General features: G+C 35.7%; 1 protein-coding gene across 2 annotated transcripts; it reads left to right on the top strand.

Moving 5' to 3' along the window:
- On the top strand, nt 1-25,403 carry mtmr8 (myotubularin related protein 8). Of its 2 annotated transcripts, none has more exons than XM_056457607.1 (14): nt 1-148; nt 4,510-4,632; nt 6,510-6,672; nt 8,572-8,729; nt 9,164-9,292; nt 10,461-10,595; nt 12,930-13,062; nt 15,443-15,552; nt 15,646-15,771; nt 17,376-17,425; nt 17,605-17,805; nt 17,897-18,025; nt 18,265-18,391; nt 24,065-25,403. In XM_056457607.1, exons 1-14 carry the CDS (start codon nt 125-127, stop codon nt 24,350-24,352), a joined length of 1,896 nt encoding a protein of 631 aa, XP_056313582.1. In that variant the 5' UTR covers nt 1-124; the 3' UTR covers nt 24,353-25,403. The 2 variants fall into 2 exon arrangements, with proteins under 2 accessions (XP_056313582.1, XP_056313581.1); XM_056457606.1 differs by having other exon boundaries at nt 24,062-25,403.
- Nucleotides 25,404-25,552: the final 149 nt, after the last annotated feature.

Raw genomic sequence — 25,552 nt, 5'->3', positions numbered from 1 at the left:
ATGATTGTAGTCCTCATGTCAGGGAGGAACGCGACAACAAGTTCCTGAAACAAACATGATAACTCCTAAATACCCAAACTCCGAAAGTTTAGCCTGGACAGTTGGATGATAAAGCGGTGAAATCATGGAGCACATCATAACACCAAAGGTAGGTCTGAATCAGCAGGTGTTCTCGTGTAAAGTCGGCAGATCTCTATTTATTGGTCAGATGTCAGACTCAATAAACTAAACTCTCGACAGATGTAAAACACGTAGAGGAAGCGCTTTGCATCGGTTTGTTAACACGTTTCGAGTTCTTTGGTTTCATTCAGTCTGCTGGTAAATTCATGTAATGCATTTAAGCTCGGTTGGTAAATGTTACACACCGCAATCAAAGTGAATAATCTTGAAGGGGTTTTCAGTTGCAGGAGTAACGTATTCTCTCAAAATCCAGATGCAAGCAGATGCACCCCATCCCAAAATTTGAAAGGCTGCTATATACTTTGTATAGAAACTTAATGTGTACTGAGAAAAAATATTTTAATTATGTTCTAAATCATTTACACTTAATATTAGAATATATTTACTTTCAATTAAGTAACATTGATTGTTTTTCAGTCTACTAAATACAGTTCTAGTACAATATTTCTATATTTATCGTGTTTTCTGTTATTGTTCAGTTATTGAAAATTTTTTATTTATATTAGTTTGCTTTAATTAAGTTTACTTATTTTATTTCTTATATATGATTATAAAAGTATACTTTTATTTTATATGATCCTCATATATTATTTGAATCTTTCTTATTTATTTATATATATATATATATATATATATATATATATATATATATATATATATATATATATATATATATATATATATATATTTATTTATATATTTATTTACATTTGTTTCCCCTAGCTCTTCCGTTTTCTTCATGAACCCTTTTAACATTTAACATGAACCCTTCTCAAAAAACTAATGTTATCATATTGGGTACCATACTGAAAAAAAAACTGCTTAAACCAGCCTAAGCTGGTTGGCTGGTTTTAGCTGGTCAACCAGCTTGGTTTTAGAGGGTTTTTGGCCATTTGCAGGCTGGTTTCCAGCCATTTCCAGCCTGGTCTTAGCTAGTCAGGCTGGAAAATGTCCAGCTAAAACCAGCTTGACCAGCCTGGTTTAAGCTGGACATAGCTGGTTTTGGCTGGGCTCCCAGCCTGAATAGGCTTGTCATCTCTCAGCCAGACCAGCTAAGACCCTGCTGAAAACTTTCAATCTTTCAATTACTAAATCTGTTTGGTGACTAAAATATTATTTGAATAAATATATCTGTTTAATAAACAAATATTCATTTTATGCTGAGCACTGTAGGTACATTTATTTATTTATTTGCATATTTTTTTATTTATGCAGGAATTTATGGATTTATTTACCTGTTTATTTATATATTTGTGTATTTATTTATTTATTTATTTATTTATTTATTGTTTTTGCAGGTTTCTCTATATGGTCGAGGTCCTCTATGGTTTGCCTAAAAGGGCCTTTTTAAAAACCTGGCTGTTTCTATGTATATAATTATTGAAGGAATAGTTCACTTATAACTGAAAATTCGGTCATTATTTTACTTGCCCTTTATTTATTTCAAACCTGCTGTTTTTTTTTTCTTCTGTCAAACACAGAAGATATTTCGAAGAAAGCTGAAAACCTCTAATCCTCGAATTGCATAGTATTTATTTTTCCTTCTCTGAAAGTCAGTGGTTACAGGATTTCAGCACTCTTCAAAATATCATCTTATGTGTTCAACAGAATAAAGTAATCTTAAAAGTTTGTAACCACATGAGGGTGAGTAAATAATACAATTTTGGGGTAAATTATCATTTTAATTCTAACAATCTACAATTTGCAAGTCTGCTTTATCATACATTCAGTGCTGAATTTTTTATTTTGTTAGTAAACATTGTTTGTTCATATGAACATTTCATGTAATCCAGCCAAGAATGAAGGCTGAGTGTGTGTGTGTGTGTGTTTTGTGGATGAGTCTGAGGGGCATGGAGGGGTCAGCTCAAAGGATGTCACATTGAATCAGCAGTTTAGCAGGAACTGTGGTCTGCATTAACAGATGACCCATCTGCTCACATCTGCTCTGCCAGCAAGTCAGTCAGACTAATGCAATCTGAACTGGACCTATCAAGGCTTACCTTAGATTTAAATCCATGCACAAATATAGAAATCCACCATGCTTTATAGAAACAACAGAGATCACACCTGACCAAATAACACCTACTTTTTGGTATCCTCAGTAAACGCATGTGGAATTGTTTCAATCATTTACTTAACAGTAGTACTACTTCATCAAGTCTCAGGCTTGTAAACAAGACAAATACTTCAGACTTTGACACTTTGAGAGTGAAAGAGTATGAATGTTCTTTTAGTGCTGAAGTGGCATCTTATGCGGTTTCATTGCACGTTACTCAGTAACCAAAATCACAAAAGTGTGGAGAGACGGAGGAACAGGACATGCTGACAGTAGTCCTAAGAGGTTCTGCAGGATTTCCTATTATTGTGTTAAACATAGTCTGGATGATGGGTTCTGCTCTCAGAGGGACTCCTGCAACCCTTAGTCTTCATCTATATGTCAGATTAACTCCTGCACTAAATATTCTTCTTAAAGAGACAGTTCATCCAAAAATGTAAACTCCCTCACCCTTTATTCTCCCTCATGTGGTTTTAATTTAGACTTGTATGAGTTTATTTATTACAGAACACAAAAGAAGATATTTTGAAGAATGCCCATGGACTTCCACAGTAGAATATAAATTACTCTCCTAATCCTCCTTTCTATTCAAGAGAAGAAAGAGACTTGGGTTTTAAATAAGTGAAGTGTGAGAAATGAGAGATGACAGGATATAAATTTTGGGGGGAACTATCCCTTTTTAAAAAAAAGATTTATTTATCAGACTTTTATGACAGTTACATGGGCCGTCAGCATCAACGATTCTCATTCACTTCAAATGGGTGACGTCAGGCGTTGTCGAATTGCATTGTGGATCCGTTGGCGCAGCTTCAGTGGCGTTGCTCGTTGCAGAAGTTGGGAACTTTTCTTCAGCCCCAACTTCAGAAACGCCCTCTATCGAGCGTTGACGCTGAAGCTCCGTGTGAAAGACAAAACACAAAGTACAAATAGAGAGAAAAAAATAAATTAATTAATAAAATAATAATAATAAAAAAAAAATATTATATATATATATATATAAAACAGTACATAATTGATTAAAAGAATAAAAAATAAACCACAATATAATCCTAATGGGCATCACGGTGGAGCAGTGGGTAGCATGATCGCCTCAAAGCAAGAAGGTTGCTGGTTCGAGCCTCGGCTGGGTCAGTTGGCATTTCTGTGTGGAGTTTGCATGTTCTCCCTGTGTTCGCATGGATTTCCTTCAGGTGCTCCGGTTTCAAGACATGCGGTATAAGTGAATTGGGTAAGCTAAGTTGTCCGTAGTGTATGTAAGTGAATGAGTGTGCATGCATGTTTCCCAGTGCTGGGTTGCAGCTGGAAGGGCATCCACTGTGTAAAACATATGCTGGATAATTTGGTGGTTCATTTCGTTGTGGCGACCCCAAATTAATAAAGGGAATAAGCCGAAAAGAAAATAAATGAATGAATAACCTTCATATTGTGCAACAAACAGAATATGATGTACCTAAACAATATATGATGTGCTTTCATTTTACAAATTAAGCATATAAAAAAGGTCAGTACAGAAAGTTGAGGTTGACGGTGTGTTGCTGTATTAGGTAAAATAAATAATAATAATAAAAATAATAATAATAATAATAAAGGGAAAAAGAAAAGAAAAAATTTGAGAAAAGGAAAAAGTGCTAGTGCTCATCTGGTGGTACAGGTACAGACTTAAAGTGCAAGATGGGCAACCAGGGCCGGACTGGCCATAGGAAGCATCGGAATATTTTCCGGTGACCTGTAAGTCAGTCTGGCCTGCCGCCTGAAACCACATCCCCACCCCCACCCCCTCTCACTTACCGATTGCACCTTATGCGGCCTGAGCTACAATAAATTTTCCGGGGTGAAAATGCTGTCCCAGTCTGCCCCTGTGGGCAACCATTCATTCTACAGTAACTGCTTCAAGTTTCAGAGATTTAACATGCTCCAAGAATGGCAACCAAAATTTGAAAATTTTATCACTAAACCTTGAAGACTATATTTAATTTTTTCTAATTTAACAAAAAATAAGACGTCTTTAATCCATTGAATATGGGATGGGGGTTGAGAAGGCCTCCACTGCAAAATACACTGCCTAGCTATTAATGACAGAAAGGCTATTCATTCAGAAAATAAAATGGTAACTTACAGTCAGGGGGTAGAACTCCAAATTAACAGAGAAGGATCCTTTTTAATAGATGCAATTGCTGAAAATTAATTAAAAATAGACTCCAAAAAGGACTAGAACTAGATTTGCGGGTTCAGCATGACATTGAACGATCCCTTTAATGTATTTTTTTTTGCAGGTGGAGAACGTGAAACTACTGAACAGGTACACTGAAAAGAAGTCAGCTCTGGGCACTCTTTACTTGACTGCGACTCATCTTATCTATGTGGAACAAACCAGCAACACACGCAAAGAAACATGGGTAATGTTGGCCACCGGGAACAGAATATGCCATGCTCTGTCTCTGAATCTGCCTGTATTCGTCTTTATACTGTATAGTAAAGCTGGCCAGAACGATTTTAAACATGATTTCTGCTGAATAATTTGTCAATCCTACTTGATTTGTTTTTTTTATTTTGTGTATACCACAACATCTAAATAATTTATTGTGAGAAGCTAACACTTAGAGGGGAAAAATCTCAAACCTGACTACAGAATAAAACACACAATAAGATAACAACTTCAGCTCAGCCAAAAGGACTTTGACAATACTGGCAAAAATCCAGTGTTGTGTGTCCTTGTAATTTTCCAAAAGTCCAAAAAAAAAAAAAAAAGAAAAAACGTTTAATTTCTGAAGTTTGTTTATTTATTACAACACTTATTGTTGATTTCTGTAATAGCACCCTTAAAGGCCTTTATCGTGAAATGTATTGTTACTGTTAAATAACATTACTCATGCTGTGAAATTGAATTTTGGTCATACCTCAAACCCTCACTGTGTGGTAGGTGAGAAACAGTTTGAGACCCGAGTGGTAGGGTTTTATGATATTGGAAAAACAACCTGACAATGATTTATTTCTTTTTTATTATTAATTTAGCAAGAAAGCAATATATATTATTATAGGAAACCAATTTCACCTGAGCATTCAAATAGCTCTTTCTGCAAATAAATCAATATATTAGAATGATTATTATTTTGTGGGGAGTGTGCCTGCACAAAATATAATCAACAAATTAAAAGCATAGATAAATAAAATAGAATAGGATGCAACTGATGCATGTTATAGAATAAGATGCAACAGTGCTGTATGTTTTTTGCTAGAATATCGAAGAGTATTCAGGTACAGATTTTGCTTAATCAAATGTAAAAACTAAATGCAGTCTTCACTGTATTAAATGCCATAAAAGGATTAGTTCACTGAAAACGGTAAATCCCCTGAGGCTTTCGTTCATGTTCAATAACACATTTAGATATTTCAGATGAAATCTGAGAGCTCTCAGGCCCCACAAAAACAGCAACAGTTTTGAGATGTTCAGAAAAGGAAGCAAAAGCACTGTCAGGAGATTGCGTGTGACTTCAGTGGTTCAACTCTAATCATACAACGCTCCATGAACACTTTTATGTGCCAAAAACAACTTTATTTGCCAATGCTTTCTCTTCCTTGTCAGCTCATCAGGGTGCGCATTTACTATGGGCAGCACAAAGTTTTGCCATTAGAGTACAGCGCAACAAGCAACCGTCATACTGGCTGTAGTAAATGCACTTCGAGACCTGACTGGACTGAAGAGAAGACATTACAATGTTGTTTTTGCAGTTTTTTGGCACATGAAAGTGTGTTTTCCACTTTGAACCTCTCTGGACCATTGCTGGAGCAGGATGAAAGAGCTCTTGGATTTCATCTAAATTATTTTAATTTATGTTCTGAAGATGAACAAAGATCTCAGGAGATTGGAACAACATAAGGGTGAGTAATTAATAATAGGATTTTTGGGTGATCTAACCTTTATTTTTTTGATAAAGCCACAAATAATATTGTTTCTTCTGCCTTAATGCTTTAATCTTGCTGGAAAAGTTACAGGCCTTAAACACACAGGAGAACAGGATTTGTGAACAGCAGTGGAGCAACAACTGGTGTAATAGGTCACAAGACAGAAATGACATGGCTAATGCAGTACATATATTGATCAAAATATAATTGATGTTATACTGTATAATTCTGGGTATGAAGTAGGCTGCAAACCAAATGCAATGCCATCTTTACAGTATGTAACGTTTGGCTATTTCTTACAGGGTCTTTTAGAAATCCAGATCTAGATATGTCTGATAACAGTGTTTGTGTCAATCCCATGTGTTTGAAGGTGCTTCATCATCACATCACGTCAGTGGAGAAACTTCTGTTAACTGCGTCTGGTTGTCCACTCTTGATCCACTGTAAAACCTTCCAGCTTCTGCATCTGCTGTTTCAAAAAGAGAGGGATTGTCAGGATGTCTATCAGTCACTTCTACGCCTTTCTCAACCTGGTAAACAAACAACACAGACACAATAACACACTCACTGGTGATTAGTTGCAATGATATAATTTGTTGCAATTGTTTTAGATATGAATACAATTGTTTATGTATGCAAGGCAGAAAAAACATACTGTACATCATTTATATAATTTAATTATGTATATGGTATTCTATTTGCGTTTGTGTACGTTTCAGTTTAAGTAATTGATGTTGTTTACAGGTTTGTATTTTTATTTAGCTTTAATTTTAATTTTTTTAATATAGTTTCAGTTTTAACATTTTAAAAAATATTTTGTTTAGTTGCCAATGCACCATTCCTAATTTTCTATATCTTCGTCTTTATTTTAATTGTTTTAGAAAAAAGTTTTAGTTACCGATACAAAACTGGTGCATGATTAATAAACAGTGCAAGGCATGTTTTTATGCTTTCTTATTGGCTGTTCAATTTGGTTTGTTGTGTTGATAGATTATGATATTGTGCATATTGTGCATTTATAATAGTTAGACATATTGCCATCAGCTGATGCCTACTAAGGCAGGGTGTCCGCAGGGTCTTAAAAAGCCTTAAATTTCGAAAATAAAATTTTAGGCCTTAAAAAGTCTTAAATTCGCTGAAATATTGTATTGTAGGTCTTAAATCATTTTAAACGAGTCTAAATTTTTTATGTGCAAGTAAAGCTACCTAATCAGGCTGACTCCCAATTACCAATAATCCATCTCAACTTTTTATTTTAAATTAAGTTTTTTTTTTTTATTGCAAAGAGATACAGTTGAAGTAAGATTCTGTTTAACGGAGAGATTTTCTCAACACATTTCTAAACATAATAGTTTTAATAACTCATCTCTAGTAACTGATTTATTTTTATCTTTGCCATGATGACAGTAAATAATATTTAACTAGATATTTTTCAAGACATTTCTATACAGCTTAAAGTGACATTTAAAAGCTTAACTAGGTTAATTAGGTTAGGTTAGGGTAATTAGGTAAGTTATTGTATAATGATGGTTTGTTCTGTAGACTATCGGAAAAAAAATAGCTCAAACGGGCTAATAATTTTGTCCCTAAAATGGTTTTTAAAAAATTTAAAACTGCTTTTATTCTAGCCAAAATAAAACAAATGAGATTATCTCTAGAAGAAAAAATATTATCAAACATACTGTGAAAATATTCTTGCTTTGTTAAACAGCATTTGGGAAATATTTAAAAAAGAAAAAAAAATCAAAAGGGGCTAATAATTAATCAACTGTACATTTCACAACAGCAGTAAGACATTTTACAGCAAATTCTCCAAATTAAATTAGGGGACATTAGGAAAAGAAAACTAAAGCAACACATCCCTTTACATGATCTTTTATTAATAAATAAAAAAAACTATTTACAGAAGTAACTAGGCCATTATAAAAATCCTTAGTGTTTAGCCCTGTATAAGCCTAAAGTTTCAATCTTAATGGTCTTAAAAGGGTTTTAAAAGTCTTAAATTTGGCTTGAAGAAACCTGCAGAAACCCTGTACTAAGGTGATATATGGCTCATATGTTGAATTAGAAGGATAAGTAGATATACTTGTTATCGCTTATGAGGGAATAATCAGAAGTAACAAAAGGCAGCTTTAACCTTTACTTTTTTGTAATGAGTAATTGACTGTGTTTTGAGACGTTCTCATGAAAGTTTGATAGTTGCTTGTGCGATATCCACAAGCTCATCTTTGTGGTCAATATTGCAATTTAGGGATGATTGAAGACTCTCAATAGGACGGTCTATAAAGTCAAACACTCAACACTAAATCATTTGTTTGTGTTTATTACATGCTGCAAAATACAGTTTTGATGGAGACTGGCCCAAACACATTTGCTCATATTTGCCCAAACATTTGCTCTCAGACTTTAACTGTGTTACTGTATGATTTCAGTCAAAGAAGAGGAGCTTTATGCCTTTCTCTATAACCCACATCAGAATGAGGAAGACCGCAGAAGGGGTTGGGAGTTGATCAGTGTGGTGAATGACTTCAACAGGATGGGCCTCTCCAATGATTATTGGGAAATTAGCCATATCAACAAAAACTTTGAGGTAGTAACATGTCAACCTAGCAAACAATGCTCCTGTTTGGGTCCATTTGACAGTAACTATTAATGAATCATAAAACACCATGATAAACACATGATTTAAGCAAAAACGGTTTCGACCATCACACACTACTGGTTATGAACTAATGTTTGGGGTTAAAAAGAATCTAAAAATGACTCTTGACAACCAAGTCAGCTTATTTGAATGATAAAAGATGTGAAAAAGAATCAAATATTTGAAACTATAAACTATTTTTGTTTTTACTGTATTTTTTAAATGAAATTAATGTAATTTGATTAATGAAATTGTATAAAATGTCTTTCAAAAACTTCAGAAACATTTTACAGACCCAATACTTGACCAGAATACTATTATTTTTAAAAAATTTTTATAATGAATATTGACAAAGCGTTCTTCCCTTTGTCTCTTATTCACAGATGTGTAGCACTTATCCATCTATCCTAGGACTCCCTAAAAGTGCCAGTGTTGCTACGGTAACAGGCAGTGCCAAATTTAGGAGCCGAGGGCGTTTGCCTGTTCTGTCTTACTATCACAAAGATACAAAGGTATACAAGCACATTCACTGTACAATGGCTGTAGTCCACAATCCAGTAACCTCCCTATTTAGACAGCATTTTAAGACATTGAGCCAAATACTAAAGTACGTTTAGGAAATTTGATGTGAAGCATGTTTAAGTTGTCTTTGTTCTAGCTTTTTTGAGAGTACACGAATGTGTTGTCGACTATCCAAGTTTTAGGAAGAACAAATAATACAAATAATTGACTTCTAGTTGATCATTTGGTATCTGAAGTAGCTTAAATGAAAGGCAAAGGCCTCTAGATTACGCTTATTTTACCAAAATAAAATATGATCATGCCTTGATTTTTATTTTTTTAATTAGGACAGTAAAGTCTGACTTTGCTTAGACAAAAGTCTTGCCACTTAACAGAAATAATGTACAGTATAGAATATAAAGTCATGGTGCAGTGGAAAAATAATTAATATTGTGTATGACTCCCATGAGCTTGGAGGACTGCATCCATACATCTCTGCAATGACTCAAATAACAAATATATTAATAAAGTCATCTGGAATGGCAAAGAAATCATTCTTGCAGGATTCCCACTGTTCATCAAGACTCTGAATTCATCTTCAATGCCTCCTCCTTCATTTTACACCAGGCATGCTCAATAATGTACATATCTGGTGACTGGGCTGGCCAATCCTGGAGCACCTTGACCTTCTTTGCTTTTAGGAACTTTGATGTGGAGGCTGAAGTATGAGATCCTGCTGAAGAATTTGCCCTCTCCTGTAGTTTGTAATATAATGGGCAGCACAAATGTCTTGATAACTGAGGCTGTTGATGTTGCCATACACTCTGCAGATCTCTCACATGTCCCCATACTGAATGTCACCCCAAACCATGATTTTTCCTTCACCAAACTTGACTGATATCTCTGAGAATCTTGGGTCCATGCTGGTTCTAATAGGTCTTTTGCAGTATTAGTGATGATTGGGATGCAGTTCAACAGATGATTTATCTGAAAAATCTACCTTCTATCACTTTTCCAAATGATCAACTAGAAGTCAAGTTATTATATGTTGCTCTTACAACTGGGACCTTTGTCAGGTTATGTATAGATTTGGGTTATGCAAGAATGACAAGAAGTTGTGATTTCAACCAAATTATTACCAAATTCTTGTTCTTTGTATTTTGTGCTGCTGTTTTTCAGGCTGCGATCTGTCGCTGCAGTCAGCCTTTGTCGGGTTTGAACTCCCGCTGTGTGGAAGACGAGCAGATGCTTCAGGCCATCAGCCAAGCCAATCCAAACTCTCCTTTTATATATGTAGTAGACACACGGCCCAAGGTATGACCTTTAACCTTAACCTTTCTATATACATAAGGGTGACAAGTCCAGAATGGTACTATAAGTGTTTATCTTTAAACTTTCAACCCTGAATGCTCTGGCATACTTGTACTGTAAGAATGTAATCCTTCACCTACTGACATCTGACCCCAGTTTTATTTATTTATTGAACTAATGATAAAAAATTAGATTAGTACCCAAAGGATATTGGAAACATATGACTTTGTATTATTTAGGTTTTCTGCGATATACATTGCAATATGAGTACAATTTTACTAGATGGCTTTGGAGAAAATCTTGAATTCAGATGAATTAGGGGTGGTTTTGTAAGTGTATGAATCATGTATAAAAGATAATAAACAAATTGCAAGCAAGAATAATTACAATAGAGCAAAGAAATAAGTAAAATAAACAGTGTTTTGTGGTTTTCAGAGAGCCAAACTGTATTCAGATATAGAAATTGATTAATGAAATGTAAATTAACACTGTACAGTCTCTGTATTAATAAGTAAGTTAAATTATTCTTCATTAAAGTTTCAAATGTTTTACATATTCGTGCCCAAACGCTTTAAACTTTCTTGTAATGCCTTTAAAACACATGCAAATGATAGTTTCACTCTACTATGGTTATACTTTGGTAAATCTCATCTATTCTTAACTGTGTTGTACTGATCAACTATAATCCTAACTCAACATTGCATATCCTGCTATGTGACTATTGCGGACACACACGATATTGCGATTGATGCTGAAAGCGCTAGTTTTAACTCTTCTAAGCCATAAAAATACCACAATATGTTTGCTGATATTTCAGAATCATACTTAATGAAAAACAATGCTAAAGTCGGTTATTCTTCTTTGAAAATGTGGGCATCTTTAAAACAGGTATTTCATTCATTAAGTTATAAACGCTGCATCAATATATGTCTACTGTGCACCGGCCAAAAAAATCCAGAGGACTGTTGCAGAAGTTGAAAGGCTTAATCATTTGCCTAGGTTTTTAAGGCCTGTGGCTGTGAGTATTTGAAACATTTGGGCACAAGAAATTTTGATGTTTGGAGGTGTAACAGAGATTAATTGTATAAAAAACATTTTAACGATAAAACTTTCTTACATAGAATTTTTGTCTTGTTTCTAGTCCAAATATCGAAGTTATGATTTTACCTACTCCATTGCCAGATAATATTGCTTGTTTTAAGGAAAAACTCTTAATTTTGACGCATTTCTTCTGAAGGTGAAAACAAAACAATCTTAGAATTTTCTGATCTTAAAATTTTCTGATATTTGGACTAGAAATGCGACAAAATAGTAAAAGTATTTAGCGTGCACTGAAAAAATGCTGGGTTGCACACAATTCCTTCATGTTGTCTCAACTCAAACGAATTAAGTTAACTTCATTGTTTTTACAAATTAAAGTGAAAACAATGAAGTTGTCCCAAAAAACATAAAAATTGTGTAGTTTCAACTCATTTTAAATAAGTAGTTTGAAGTAATTTGTTGAGTGCATTGTGATTATTCAATTTTTGTACCTGAATACTGTTAACTCTCCAGAAACTGGTCAAAAAGAGCTATTCAAACCGTCTTGCAAAACAGTATTCGTTCATTTTCCTTTGGCCAACTATTCCAGCATGTGTTTTATGCCGCGGATGCCCTTCCAGATGCAACCCAGTTCTGGGAAACACCCATGCACTCTGGCATTCACACACGCACTCATACAATATAGACAGTTTAGTTTATTCAATTCACTTATAGTGTATGTCTTTGGATTGTGGGGGAAACCGAAGCACTTAGAGGAAACCCATGCAAACACGAGGAGAACATGTAAACTCCACGCAGAAACAACAGCTTGCCGAGCTGGGCCTCAAACCAGCAACCTTTTTGCAGTGCTAACCACTGATCCACCGTGCCACCCTAATGGTATTCATATCACAATATTTATCGAAGAAAAATAAAGCATTGGATTTTTCCAATATTGTGCAGCCCTAGTTGCTGTCGGCAATCTGTGCGTGTTCGTCATGTCGAATAGAAGCTAGATATATTAAAAAAAACCTGTTCAACATTTTAAATTTGAACCACAGTACCTAGTTCAACACTAGGTGTCATTTCGACATATAACACCTTTAATTCAGTAATAAAGTGTATTTTGTTTTAGTATGCTTTACAAATATTGCATTATTTACTGTTCTATTTATTGTTGCCTGTTACATGTTTCACCAATACTGGAGAACCGGACATGCAACTCTTTTCTCAATTCTTTGGGGGAGTAAACTGCTGTAACCCTGACCCTCTGGAAATAGTGGTGTAAAAATATCTACGTGTCTTTGTCTTTGTCAGTTGAACGCAATGGCGAACCGTGCAGCTGGTAAAGGCTATGAGAATGAGGACAATTACTCCAATATCAGGTTCCAGTTTCAGGGAATTGAAAACATCCATGTCATGAGAAGCAGCCTGCAAAAACTGCTGGAGGGTGAGAGGAAACTCTTTTCATTAGGACCAGTAGTGTAAACTCTATTAGGGCTGCAATAACTTATTAATGAACTCAAACCGACTTGACAGAAACATGGTACTGTTAAAATTAGTTTCCAGTGCTTAAGTTACATTTCAAAAGCCCAGTTCCCACCTGGTATTAACACAAATTGTCAGTGATACGGTTACAAGTTTTCAACTGAGACACATTACTGTTTCTGCCTGGTGTTAACCTGCATTGAAATGCTTTCTTCTGACCACTTGTTCAGCTTTTGCCACGACCCTTTCTTCAATTCAATTCAGTTAACTTTATTGTCTATCCCACAGGGGTTAGAAAATTGTCTTTAGACGCAGGCTCACAGACAACAACAAAAAAAATACACCTACACAATTATTTAATAAAATCCTATTTAAAAAAAAAACAATGGCAGCAGGAACAAATTTCCATTCTACTTAGCCTTTTTTGCTAAAGAGACTTTAAACCGTCTGCCAGACAGAAGTAATTTAAAGGAACCAAATAAAGGATGGGAAGAGTCTCCCACAATAGTGGAAGTTTTTCTTTTTGTCGCCGCTATAAATAAATCAGTGAGAGGTGTTTGTCTCTCACCAGTTATTTTACTCACTACGTTTACCAACCTTAAAAGTTTATTTTTGCTTTCAACAGAGAAGGAGTAAAACCAGGTTACAATGTTAAAAGTAAGGACAGACTCAATAAGTCTTTATCTGTTTATATAATTTTGTTGGGCTGCAATGTTCATCAGTGTGATGCACAAACTCATATTACATCTTATAAACAAGTGGGAAAGCAATTAAATGAAAACCATTTTATGGTAGCAACTATAAATTTAACTATTAATATTTTGTGTATTGAATGTATGAAGTATAATTATCTTGTTTTTGATGTCTCTCGATTAAAAACAACACATTTTTAACTTCCACTGGAAGTGTTTAAAAGTGAACTAACACTCTTTTTGTAGAGTGTCATCTCTATTTTTAACCCTTTAACAGATAAAAATTCTATATTTGTTTTCATAGCCTTCCAATAGTACATTATTTGGAGAACAACATGTGGAATAACATTTTAAATGAAGGACTAAAATGATATTCATTACAATTATAGAATTCAATTCAGTTCAATTCATGTTTAGTTATATAGCGCTTTTCACAGTATAGATTGTGTCAAAGCAGCTTAACATAGTTCTAGTAAAGTCCAGATTTCAGAGTTGAAGTTCAGTTTAGTTTAGTTTAGTGTGGCTTAAATTTCACTGCTGAAAGTTCAAACACTGCAGAGCAAATCCACCGAAGTGCAGCTCCACAAGTCCTGATCCAAGCAAGCCAGTGGCGGGGAAAAAAAACTTCACCAATTGACAAAGTGAAGAGAAAAAAAAAAAACTCGAGAGACACTAGGCTCTGTTGGGCATGACCATTACTCTTCTGGCCAAACTTTCTGTGTGGAGCTGCAATCTGGGCGCCGAAGACTGGAGAAACTGCAGGTGTGAGTAGGGCACCGGCAGGAGGTCAGGCTGGCCCACAGGATCAATGCGGGGACTCGTTTGTCATGGTGGTCTTTCAGGAATCAGTCTCATGCACACCATGACGACCAGAGCATCAGCTCAGGATATGGCCTGGTCCAGGATTATGAATACCTTGGGATCATCTCTTCACAGGTCTTGGATCGCATTAATGGTGCTGCATAATTTCTAGGGACCTCGGAATGAGTATCCCCAGGTGGAAATAGAGAATAAAGAAAATAATTAACATAGCTGCTGTTCATAGTGAATTTAAACGAGATGCAGAAATGAAGTGTTATGAATGAAAATAGCAGTTATATAAACAAATATAGAAAAAAAACATGTAAAGCATATGAGTGTTTCTAACAAAACGTCTGGTGTATTAAGGAGGAGTGTGTCCTACAGATGGTTGTCAAGCCAGCTCACTTGCGTGGAGTACATTCATGCATCATACCGTTATGCAATGCATTGAGTGTTTGCTTTACTAAAAAAATAGGTCTTTAATCTAGTTTTGAACTGAGAGAAAGTGTTTGAGCCTCGGACATTATCAAGAAGGCTAATCCAGTGTTTAGGAGCCATAAATGAGAAGGCTCGACCTCCTTTAGTAGACCTTGCTATTCTGGGTACTACCAGAAACCCTGAGTTTTGAGATCTTATTTCAGAATTATAGAAGTGATTGTTAGGCAATCATATAATAATCAAAGCATTCAAACATAGAGATAATCAACAGATTAATTAATTATCCAAATAATTGTTAATTGCAGCCTTGAACTCTCATTTAGGCTGATGTTTGTAAGTCAGTGCAGTTAAGTACGGGTTGTACCTTCTAAACCTTTAACAGGTGATGCGATTGTATCTGTGTTCCTTCAGTTTGTTCTATGAAGTCTCCCTCTATGAGTGACTATCTGACAGGACTGGAGAACTCTGGCTGGTTGAGACACATCAAATCTGTGATGGATGCAGGCGTCTTCCTCGCCAAGGTATTGACTTCAGTTCTGTTACTACACACACACACACTGACACCTGTTAGCATGTCTTTCTGATGTACTCGGTGGTTTTGTTTTGTGTCGTAGGCTGTGTGTGAAGAGAGAGCGAGTGTGTTAGTACACTGTTCTGATGGTTGGGACAGAACAGCTCAGGTTTGCTCTCTGGCTTGCCTACTGCTGGATCCATACTACAGAACTATTAAAGGCCTCATGGTAATGACACTAACCTTTAACCTCTGCCCTCAACACAGGAGTCCTGTGAACTTTAAGCATCTACTCACATTTATGTCACTACAATAGGGAGGTCATGGCAACTATGTCAATATACCATTAACTATATATACCCATAGGCAACTATGGGGTTATATATAATTATGAAGCTATATATTCACGTTTTTTTTTTTTATAAATCATGTTTATATATACACTACCTGACGAAAGTCTTGTCGTCGATCCCAGTTGTAAGAGCAACATATAATAACTTGACTTCTAGTTGATCATGTGGAAAAGTGGCAGAAGGTAGATTTTTCAGCTGAATCATCTGTTGAACTGCATCCCAATCATCACAAATACTGCAGAAGACCTACTGGAACCCACATGGACCCAAGATTCTCACAGATATCAGTCAAGTTTGGTGAAGGAAAAAATCATGGTTTGGGGTTACATTCAGTATCGTATCATCAACAGCCTGAGGTATCAAGACATTTGTGCTGCCAATTAAATTACAAACCACAGGAGAAAGCAAATTCTTCAGCAGTATAGCGCTCCTCATCATACTTCAGCCTCCACATCAAAGTTCCAGAAAGCAAAGAAGGTCAAGGTGCTCCAGGAATGGCCAGCTCAATCACCAGACATAAACGTTATTAAGCATGTCTAGGGTAAGATGGAGGAGACATTTGAAGATGAATTCAACAAACCTTGATGAACACTTGGAGTCCTGCAAGAACGCTTTCTTTGCCATTCCAGATGACTTTATTAATAAGTTATTTGAGTCGTTGCAGAGATGTAAGTATGCAGTCCTCCAAGCTCATGGGAGTCATACACAATATTAATTCTTTTTCCACTGTAAATTTCTGTTAAGTGACAAGACTTTGTCTAGGCAAAGTCAGACCTTACTGTCCTAATTAAATCATTTAAATTAAAAATCAAGGCATGATCATATATTATTTTAGTAAAATAAACATAACCCAGAGGCCTTTGCCTTTCATATAAGCTACTTTTGATACCAAATGATCAACTAGAAGTCAAGTTATTATTTGTTCCCAAAACCTGGATAGATATATATGGAGATGTATCTATATATCATCATTTATAAATGGTAACTTCATATATACCACCAGAAATTCCAATCTATTACTAGTTTAAACAACTTTTACAGTTTTTGATTTGATCAATAAAAACAGCAATAATTTAACATTTCTGGTATTTTAAAATAAAATGTATTCCTGTGCTGCAATGCTACAATTTTAAGTTGATGTTATTCCAGCTTTCAGTGTCACATAATTCTTCAGAAATCATTATAATATTTGGAATTCAGGAGAGATTTTAAAACAGATTTGTGATTTTGCTGATTATATATTTGAAATTTGACTGTGTAAAAGTCTTCAGTCACTTTTGATCAATTTAATGCATCATTGCTGAATAGAATTGTTCTTTAAAAATATAATACTGATTGCAAACCTTTTCAAAAATGACCTAAAATTTGATTAAACTATAGAATTTAAGGTCTTGATTTTATAGAATTCATTTAGCAAACTACTAAGGAAGTGGCCTGTAAAGTATTTTCATTAATAATTTGACTTTATTTTTTAATACAGGTTTTAATAGAGAAAGAGTGGATTTCTTTTGGTCATAAATTCAGTCACAGGTAAATAACACTTAAAGCATTATTATAGCTCTTCGTAATCACAAATACATAACTACTTGTAGTCATATTATTGAAATGTTTATTATTATTATGACAGTTAAATATAAACCCAGTTGCTAGAATGTAAAAAAATCATTTGTGCCATCATGTATTAATTTGTGTACGTGTTTGTGCTCTAGGTGTGGCCATCTGGACAGCGACCCAAAGGAAGTGTCCCCGGTGTTCACCCAGTTCCTGGAGTGCATCTGGCAGCTGTCACAACAATTCCCCTGTGTGTTTGAGTTCAACGAACATTACCTGATAGAAATACATGACCAAGTCTACGCCTGCCAGTACGGAAACTTCATCGGCAACTGTCAGAAGGAGAGGCTTGACATGAGGTGAGAAACGAATCCACATGCTGAACAAAACAAAATAAAAGACATGCTATTTATTTGTAGTTTTGCTTCAACATTTTGTGTGGTATTTTAGGTTGCATGAAAAAACCTTTTCCTTGTGGCCACATCTTCTGGAAAACCAGCATCAGTATCGAAACCCTTTGTACCGGCGTTCATTAGAAAGCACCATTCTGAGACCCAGCACTTTACCACTACACTTCAAGTACGTACAAGCAAATACATGATTAAACCCACTTTGACTCTTGATTATAAACAAACACAGATGGGTGTAAATTCACAAATTCACACTCAGCTGTGTTTGCTGTAAACAAAATGTTAGCAAATACAAATGAGCTACATTGCTTTTTGTTTACGGAATAGTTTAGCACCGAAAAACATTGTAAAATACAAGGCATAGACGAAGGTGTTAATGAGGAGCTGTGTGTTTGTGTTGATTGCCAGGTTCTGGTGTGGGATGTATAACCACTATGACAGAGGAATGCACCCAAGACAGTCTGTTCTAGACACGCTGCTGGCTCTCACACAGAGGCAGGTAGAAGGAGAGAGAACCATGACGGAATTACAGCGAGTAAGTGGGGTTGTAGTACTCTTTTTCCATGATGGAGATCAAGGTTATTTTAGTAAACAAAAAACTAAAACTATTAATGAGAGAACATTTTTGTTAACTGAATAAAAAACATAGAAAATTCGCAATTAATGAAAATCTGAAATTAACTAAAACTAATTAGTCACAAAAAATTAGCTGAAATAAAATTATAATCAGCAAAAATAATGATCATTTTCAGAATTAAAGGGTCACGAAACACCAAAACACATTTTTTGAGATGTTGACAGTCATATACAGTTGAAATCTTTAATTATTAGCCTTCCTGAATTATTAACCCCCCTGTTTATTTTTTTTTCCCAATTTCTGTTTAACGGAGAGAAGATTTTTTTCAACACATTTTTCAACATAATAGTTTTAATAACTTATTTCTAATAACTGATTTCTTTTATCTTTGCAATGATTACAGTAGATAATATTTGACTAGATATTTTTCAAGACACTTCTATACAGCTTAAAGTGACATTCAAAGGCTTAGCTAGGTTAATTAGGTTAACTAGGCAGGTTAGGGTAATTAGGCAAGTTATTGTATCACGATGGTTTGTTCTGTAGACTATTGAAAAAAATATATAGCTTAAAGAGGCTAATAATTTTGACCTTAAAATGACTTTTAAAAATTAAAAATTGTGTTTATTCTAGCTAAAATAAAACTAATAAGATTTTCTCCAGAAGAAAAAATATTATCAAACATACTGTGAAAGTTTCCTTGCTCTGTTAAACATAATTTGGGAAATATTTAACAAAGAAAAAAAAAAATTCAAAGGGGGTTTAATAATTCTGACTTTAACAAAAGATAAGTTGTGTCATAGCGATGAGATCATTGTGTAAATTCCAGCATGGAGACTGGATGTCTGTACTGGCCGGTACAATGTGATGTCTTTGAGTTTTCATCATTAATTCATGAGGGTTGGTTCGAACCAATCAGCGTGCTCTATTGTGATCAAAGTGAAACTTCATTAATATGCATGATATAGCTTCGAAAGCTGTTTTTACCTGTTACAGTGTTCAGAGAGACGCCACATTGTGTTGCCAACCGTAATTCAAACAAGTAGAAGAAGAATTGTTTGGAGACATGGGTCGTCAGTGTTGTGTTTATAAATGTGCTGCAACAAAAGTTTTGTTTCCATTTCCCCGTCATGAGAGCACAGCTTGCATTAGGACCCAGATGTGTGGATTACAGTGGTCTGCTAACACGTGACTAAAATATGTTTGTAAGGAACATTTTTTTTTTTACCTGAGAGCTTTTCGTATCTGGAAATGTTGAAATCCGGATTTGCCACTCGTCTTCCTTTAAAAAAAAGACGCTGTTCCAGTTCGTGTTGATTGTCCTGTCTATATGGTTTTGGTAAGTGTGTGATCAGTGTTCGTTGTTAATGTTTATTCAGATGGCAGAATATACACTTATTACTAAGTCATAATTACATGCTATTTTAGAATGAATATTCAAAGTAGCATGGTAAACAATATAGAGAGCACGTCACAGGTTGTCATTGTTCAAAAATGAACCAATGTGAATATAAAACTTCACCTCAGTAAAGCAGGCTAGCCGGAATAGCGCTATTTACTTATGTTTTGTTGTTAAACTAAACAAAATCTACATTATCAATGCTGTGAAAGGTTCCTTATGAAACTGAAAATAGTCACATCAATCTTTCGCTGGAATATTTCAGGGGCTGAACAACACTTCTGTGCATATAACCCATTCATAACAACACAATCTACATCAGTTTTGTGTGAATAAAATTGTTTTAAAACATAATATTAACTGTCTGAAATAAATACTTCAGCCATGGTGTCGTCCTTTCTCCAGCATGCAAAAGTAACTCCAATATTGATTCAGGTTTTTTTTAAAGTTTTGATTCTGCATTTGATTTTACAGATGTGCTTTCATGTGTCTCGTGTGCACATGAATGCATGGCGCACATCCACTTGTGCACTCACTAATGGCAGAACTGCGTGAACAGATGCCCAAATCTACATTTGTTGACAGACAGTTTGGGCTCTTTATCTGAATTATGGGAGATGTCAGCCCGACAATATTGAATTGGATGAACATTTTTTTTAGTCTTATGCCTTTGCCAGAATATAAAAATACATATAAATACATTTAAGCCATTTACTTTAATCATTACTATTGGAATATGAAGAGACTTTCAACCAGCACAACAAAAAATGTTTCTGATGACAATCACCTACTGCACCTTTAATTAAACTATTACCATTCTGTAGGATTTTCGCCGTGTATGATTTTCGCTGCATTTTGTGACAGAATAGTCTGTACGAACACGGCTGTTGATGCTATTCTCTGCACCTATCGAGTCTCTGCATCTACTGAGAAATGCAGAGGTTTTTTCTCCCATTCCGTATGTGGTATCAAATTCCATTAAAACAACACTCTTCCAGCTGTTCTTACTCTCATCCAGTATCTCGTTTGTCACGTGGGGCATGCATGAAATGTTCCTGAATGAAAGTGAAAGTGCCAAACTGCAGTTAAAGTTGACAAGTACTTAATTTGAGCCCTTAAAGGGCCATGAAACCCCCGTCTCAGCAGGGTGTTTTCACACCTCTAGTTTGAAAAAAGTCAGAAAAATGGGTGAGTCCAGCTTTATTTAGGTGGGAGTGTCGAAAAAGTGAAGGGTTTGCATGAAAAAGGGAGTTTCGTTATGTGCACAACAGCTGATTTTCACAGCGGCAACACAAACACAGACACAGGGGAGATAGACAGTAATTCAGAGAGCAGCATTTACAGCAGATCTGAGAACTGTGTGGAGCTGTGGCTGTATCTAAATCATTTTGACTAAGGTTTGTCTTTAAAAACTGAAAGAGTACTGCTGATGATACTAACTAACTTAGCCATCTGAATAAACATAAACAACGAACACTGATCACAAATGTACCAAATCCGTAGAGCCAGGAAAAACAACACAAACTGGTACCATGTCTTTTTTTAAAATAAGACATGCAGCAAATCCAGATTTCACCATTTCCAGGTTCGAATAGCTCTCGGGTAAAAAAAGTTTCTTACAAACATATTTTAGTTGCGTGTTAGCAGACCACTGTAATCCAACTGCTTGGGTCTTCATGCATGGGGAAATGGAAACAAAAACATTGTTGCTGCATGTTTATAAACGCAACACTGACGACCCATGTCTACGAACTATTCTTCTACTACTTGTTTGAATTACGGTTGGGAACACAATATGGCATCTGTCTGAACATTGTAACAAGTAAAAGGAGTCTTCGAAGCTATTTCATGCATAATAATGAAGTTGTATCTTCTATATAATAGAGCGACCTGATTGGTTCGAACCAACCCTCATGAATTAATGCACAGACATGCTGAGAACTTGATGACGTCCATTTGTACCGGCTGGTACAGACTGTTAATCTCCTTGCTGTAATTTACACAATGATCTCGCTGCCGTGACACAACTTCAAAATTTCTTTTTAAACCGGAAGAACGAATTTGCTCTGAACAACGCAAAAACAACCAATTTTCACTTTTTTTGTGAAATATATGTGTTCTAATAGTGTTTTTAGCAGCCTGGGACACATATGACTGTCAACATCTCAAAAAATATGTTTTGGGGTTTTCGTGACCCTTTAATGGTGTGGTGGCAAATCTGACCTGCAGCTGTTTAGAGAAGTACCTGATGGCACTTTTACAGACAAACACATTATCTACATTTGCCAAAAAATACAAACTAGACATGTTTTATTACATACATGATCTATAATTTAAAGAGGTTTGTCTGAATTATTCATATTTTCAAATTTTATTCACTTTTTTACAAGTTGCACTTGTGTGGTTTTGGATTAAGTGTCTGTTCAAACAAATGTTTTACTTTTATTACTAAAAGCTTTGCACAAGTTAATGTAAGCTGTGCAAACACTAAGCTTTATTCTGGTTGACACTGAACATGTTCTGTTAACTCTGAATTACTAAAACGAAAGTCTATAAAAACTATGTCTATATTCACAATGTAAAAACTAATCTAAAAGTAACAAAACCATTAATAAAACTAAACAGATTTAAAGAGCCCATGTTATACATGAAATAGGGTCATATTTAGGTTTTAAGGGTCTCCAACAACAGTCTAATATGCATGCAAGGTCAAAAAACACTTTCATGGTCTTATAATCTGCATTTAGTTTTACCTAATTATCCCAGCGACTCCCATATGAATCGTTCAGCGATTCATTTGTACCCAAACCCCTCCTCATCGCGAAGCTAATCTGCGCTGATTGGACTGATGACAGCCTGCTGCGATTGGTCGAAACTGACAGCCTTCAGCGCGAGACAGAGTGAAATGCCCAGCACATAATCAACAATATAAAAGTAGTCACAATGCACACACGCTTCATAGTGGATTTTGGCTGCCAGTGGGTGAATGTAAATACAGACGATGCACTTAAAAAAAACATACGACAAACTATTTTATTGAGCAAAAACTCCAAGAACTGGCGAGGAGCACGTCCCCCTCTACCTGCTCTTTTCACACAGACGCACACACAAACACCTCCTCCTCCTTTGAAGACACAGCACCAATAGAGAGGGAGACGTCCGCGACACCTCCCTCACCACCCGCGTCCTGAGTTATATCTGCGACACCCCACGTCCTCACTTTGCTAACGGGTCACTTTTGTTTTCACTTTCGGGTTGAGGGCGAGGTGATCGTCTTTAACCTAGAGTGGCAGTTCAGCTTGCTGAACCGGCCCTACGCAACACACAACCCTCACCGTTCGCCTAGACTAGAGCGCCAGTTCAGCTTGCTGGGTGCAATTTAGACAGCTCCCTTGAACCTGAGCTAAAATATTTTGAACCTTGACCGTTGCATGTGTGTAGGAACAGCTGGCGATCCGTAAACAAAGCGGCACGCGTCGCGTTTTCAACGTGGCTTTACACGCGATACGAGAATAAAGAGTTAACCTGATACAGTACACGCGGTTACAAGTAACAAAACACAACTAAATACATCATTTGCAAGCTAGAGTAAACGAGTCAACAGTTTTAATCGCACGTACTTACACTGGTGAAATGGGGGAAGAAACTGATTCATGATCCTTGTTCTGACAGTCTTTACTGATCCTTCCTTTAACAAACCGATGAAGTCTTCTTTGTAAGCATGTAGTTTCCAGAATGTTATAATGCTGAGCTTTCATCTTTGGGTAGGCTGTCGATAGTATCCATCTGCACAGCCTGACTTCATTCCACCGGTGTCTGTGTGTGTGCGTGTGTGTGTGTTTGTGTGTGTGGGGCTTTTTTTCTGTTAGTGGGCGGGGCCGCAGGTTTCAAATCTCCCGGGTTTGCGCGTTCAACTACTTGTGTTTCGTAGCTGCGTCATCGCGAAACACCTAATGACTCGTTATCAAGACGACTCGTTTGAAGCACTATGAGTCGACTCTTTTATAGATGAATCAATAGTTTTAAACACTGTACACTTACAGATTTAAGCCTTAGCTGGATATTTCACTTCACTTAGAGCTGTGTTACACACTACATGGAAGGGCATTTTCAAAAACCCATAATATGGGCTCTTTAAACATTGTATTGAAATAAAAGCTCATTTTAAAATGTTAAACTAATAATCTTGAGGTGCTTGATTGGCCTGTCTCCATCTCTTGCTTTTCCAGCAGCTGGCTGTTGCAGATGGAGTTCTGCCTGATCCAGCTGGACCAATCAACACACATGCAGACCAGAATAACCAAAGTGAGAAGATGCCTGCTCCTCCAGTCGTCCAATCAAACGGAAGCTGTGCTCCTTTGATCAATGGCAACGTGAAGGAGGTGGGGCCAGGAGCTGAAAACTCCAATCAGGAAGACAAGGAGGAGCCAGCTGCCAAAGAACACGGTCTGTCCTCTAAAGACAGACCTGTTTCTGTGGAAACAGAACATTCCAAAGAGGAGGTACAGGAATCCTCTTGAGTCGCCATAGTGTTAGCACATCAGAACTGAAATGCCAAAGAACAAATGAAAGCATGCATAAAGTTGTGTTCCCACAACAGAAGCCATCTTAATAGAAAAAAAACAATCATTTAAACTGCAGTGTTCCTCTGCACACCATGTTGTGATGGTGTACTGAGGTTTATATCACTGTGTGGATTGTTTTATCCAGTTATATCTGTTCTGAACATTGTCAAAATGTTAAAAACATGTTTGTGGCATGATGATCAAAAGCTAGGTGCTTTGATCACAGGCAATAATAATCATCTATGTTTTGTTTAAATGCCATTTGGATCATATTTCATCTTGTTTCACTGGAAAAAAACACAAAATGTCACAGGAAAACAAAATGTATTGTACATTTGAAAACCTGAAACAGATTTATTCAGATGCATAGGCGTCTGATCAGAGAATCAGCTTGATAAAAAAAACACTGTTAGAAAATGGATCAAATTATTATTATTATTTTTGCATAAAGGGAATGTTATTGTTTTGCTTGAGAGTGCCAGTGAGCTGTTCATTTTGAATAAAAGGGAATACAGCTTTTTTTTTAATTTGATAGACATGGACAATAAATAATTGTCAGTTTAGCGAAGCCTTTTACATATATTGTTTTTCAGAACAAAATTTTTAATGATGTCTACTGAACTTGTAATATGAGTGTATTGCTAATGCATATGGACATAAATGTACCAGTTTTAGGTCTAGACCAGAGTTTGAGTTCTAATGTGAGATGAAAATCAATGTGTTTAAAATGCTTCATTCATGAGAAGTGTTGGTTTACATTATTTTTTTATTAAACTAAAGGAAAAACTTGTTTTCTGTTGAATAAATGCTTAGCAATACACAAAAGGGAATTCTAAAATATGCAATGAGAGTAACCCATTGAAAGTAACAGACTGTGGTGAGATACATCTGTTGTTTTTCAAACTGTAAAGTTTTGATTTGTGTAATAATTTCTACACGTAATCATTTTATACACTGTTTTGATCATTGCACTGTTTTGTATCTTTTTGTACACCATTCAATTCAAGTAGATGTTTGTTTGGAATAAATATACTTTAATTATAAGAGCGTTATGTGATTATTTTGTTATTGACGCTCTTAAGTAAATAGTCTTAGTGTACATGATAATTAATAGCAAATAGGTTTTCACAGAAAAAGTCAACTACAACAAGATAC

This window comes from Danio aesculapii, chromosome 5 (assembly GCF_903798145.1).
Source record: "Danio aesculapii chromosome 5, fDanAes4.1, whole genome shotgun sequence".
In the NCBI taxonomy this organism is placed as follows: domain Eukaryota; kingdom Metazoa; phylum Chordata; class Actinopteri; order Cypriniformes; family Danionidae; genus Danio; species Danio aesculapii.
Note: the sequence above shows the minus strand (reverse complement) of the source record. Positions and strands in the feature narration are given on the sequence as shown.

Coding starts and splice junctions, on each gene's coding strand:
- mtmr8 (XM_056457606.1), top strand. CDS start 125: ATGGAGCACATCATAACACCAAAG. Junction 15,553..15,645: donor CAGGCGTCTTCCTCGCCAAG/GTATTGACTTCA, acceptor TTTGTGTCGTAG/GCTGTGTGTGAAGAGAGAGC. Junction 17,806..17,896: donor AAGGAGAGGCTTGACATGAG/GTGAGAAACGAA, acceptor GTGGTATTTTAG/GTTGCATGAAAAAACCTTTT.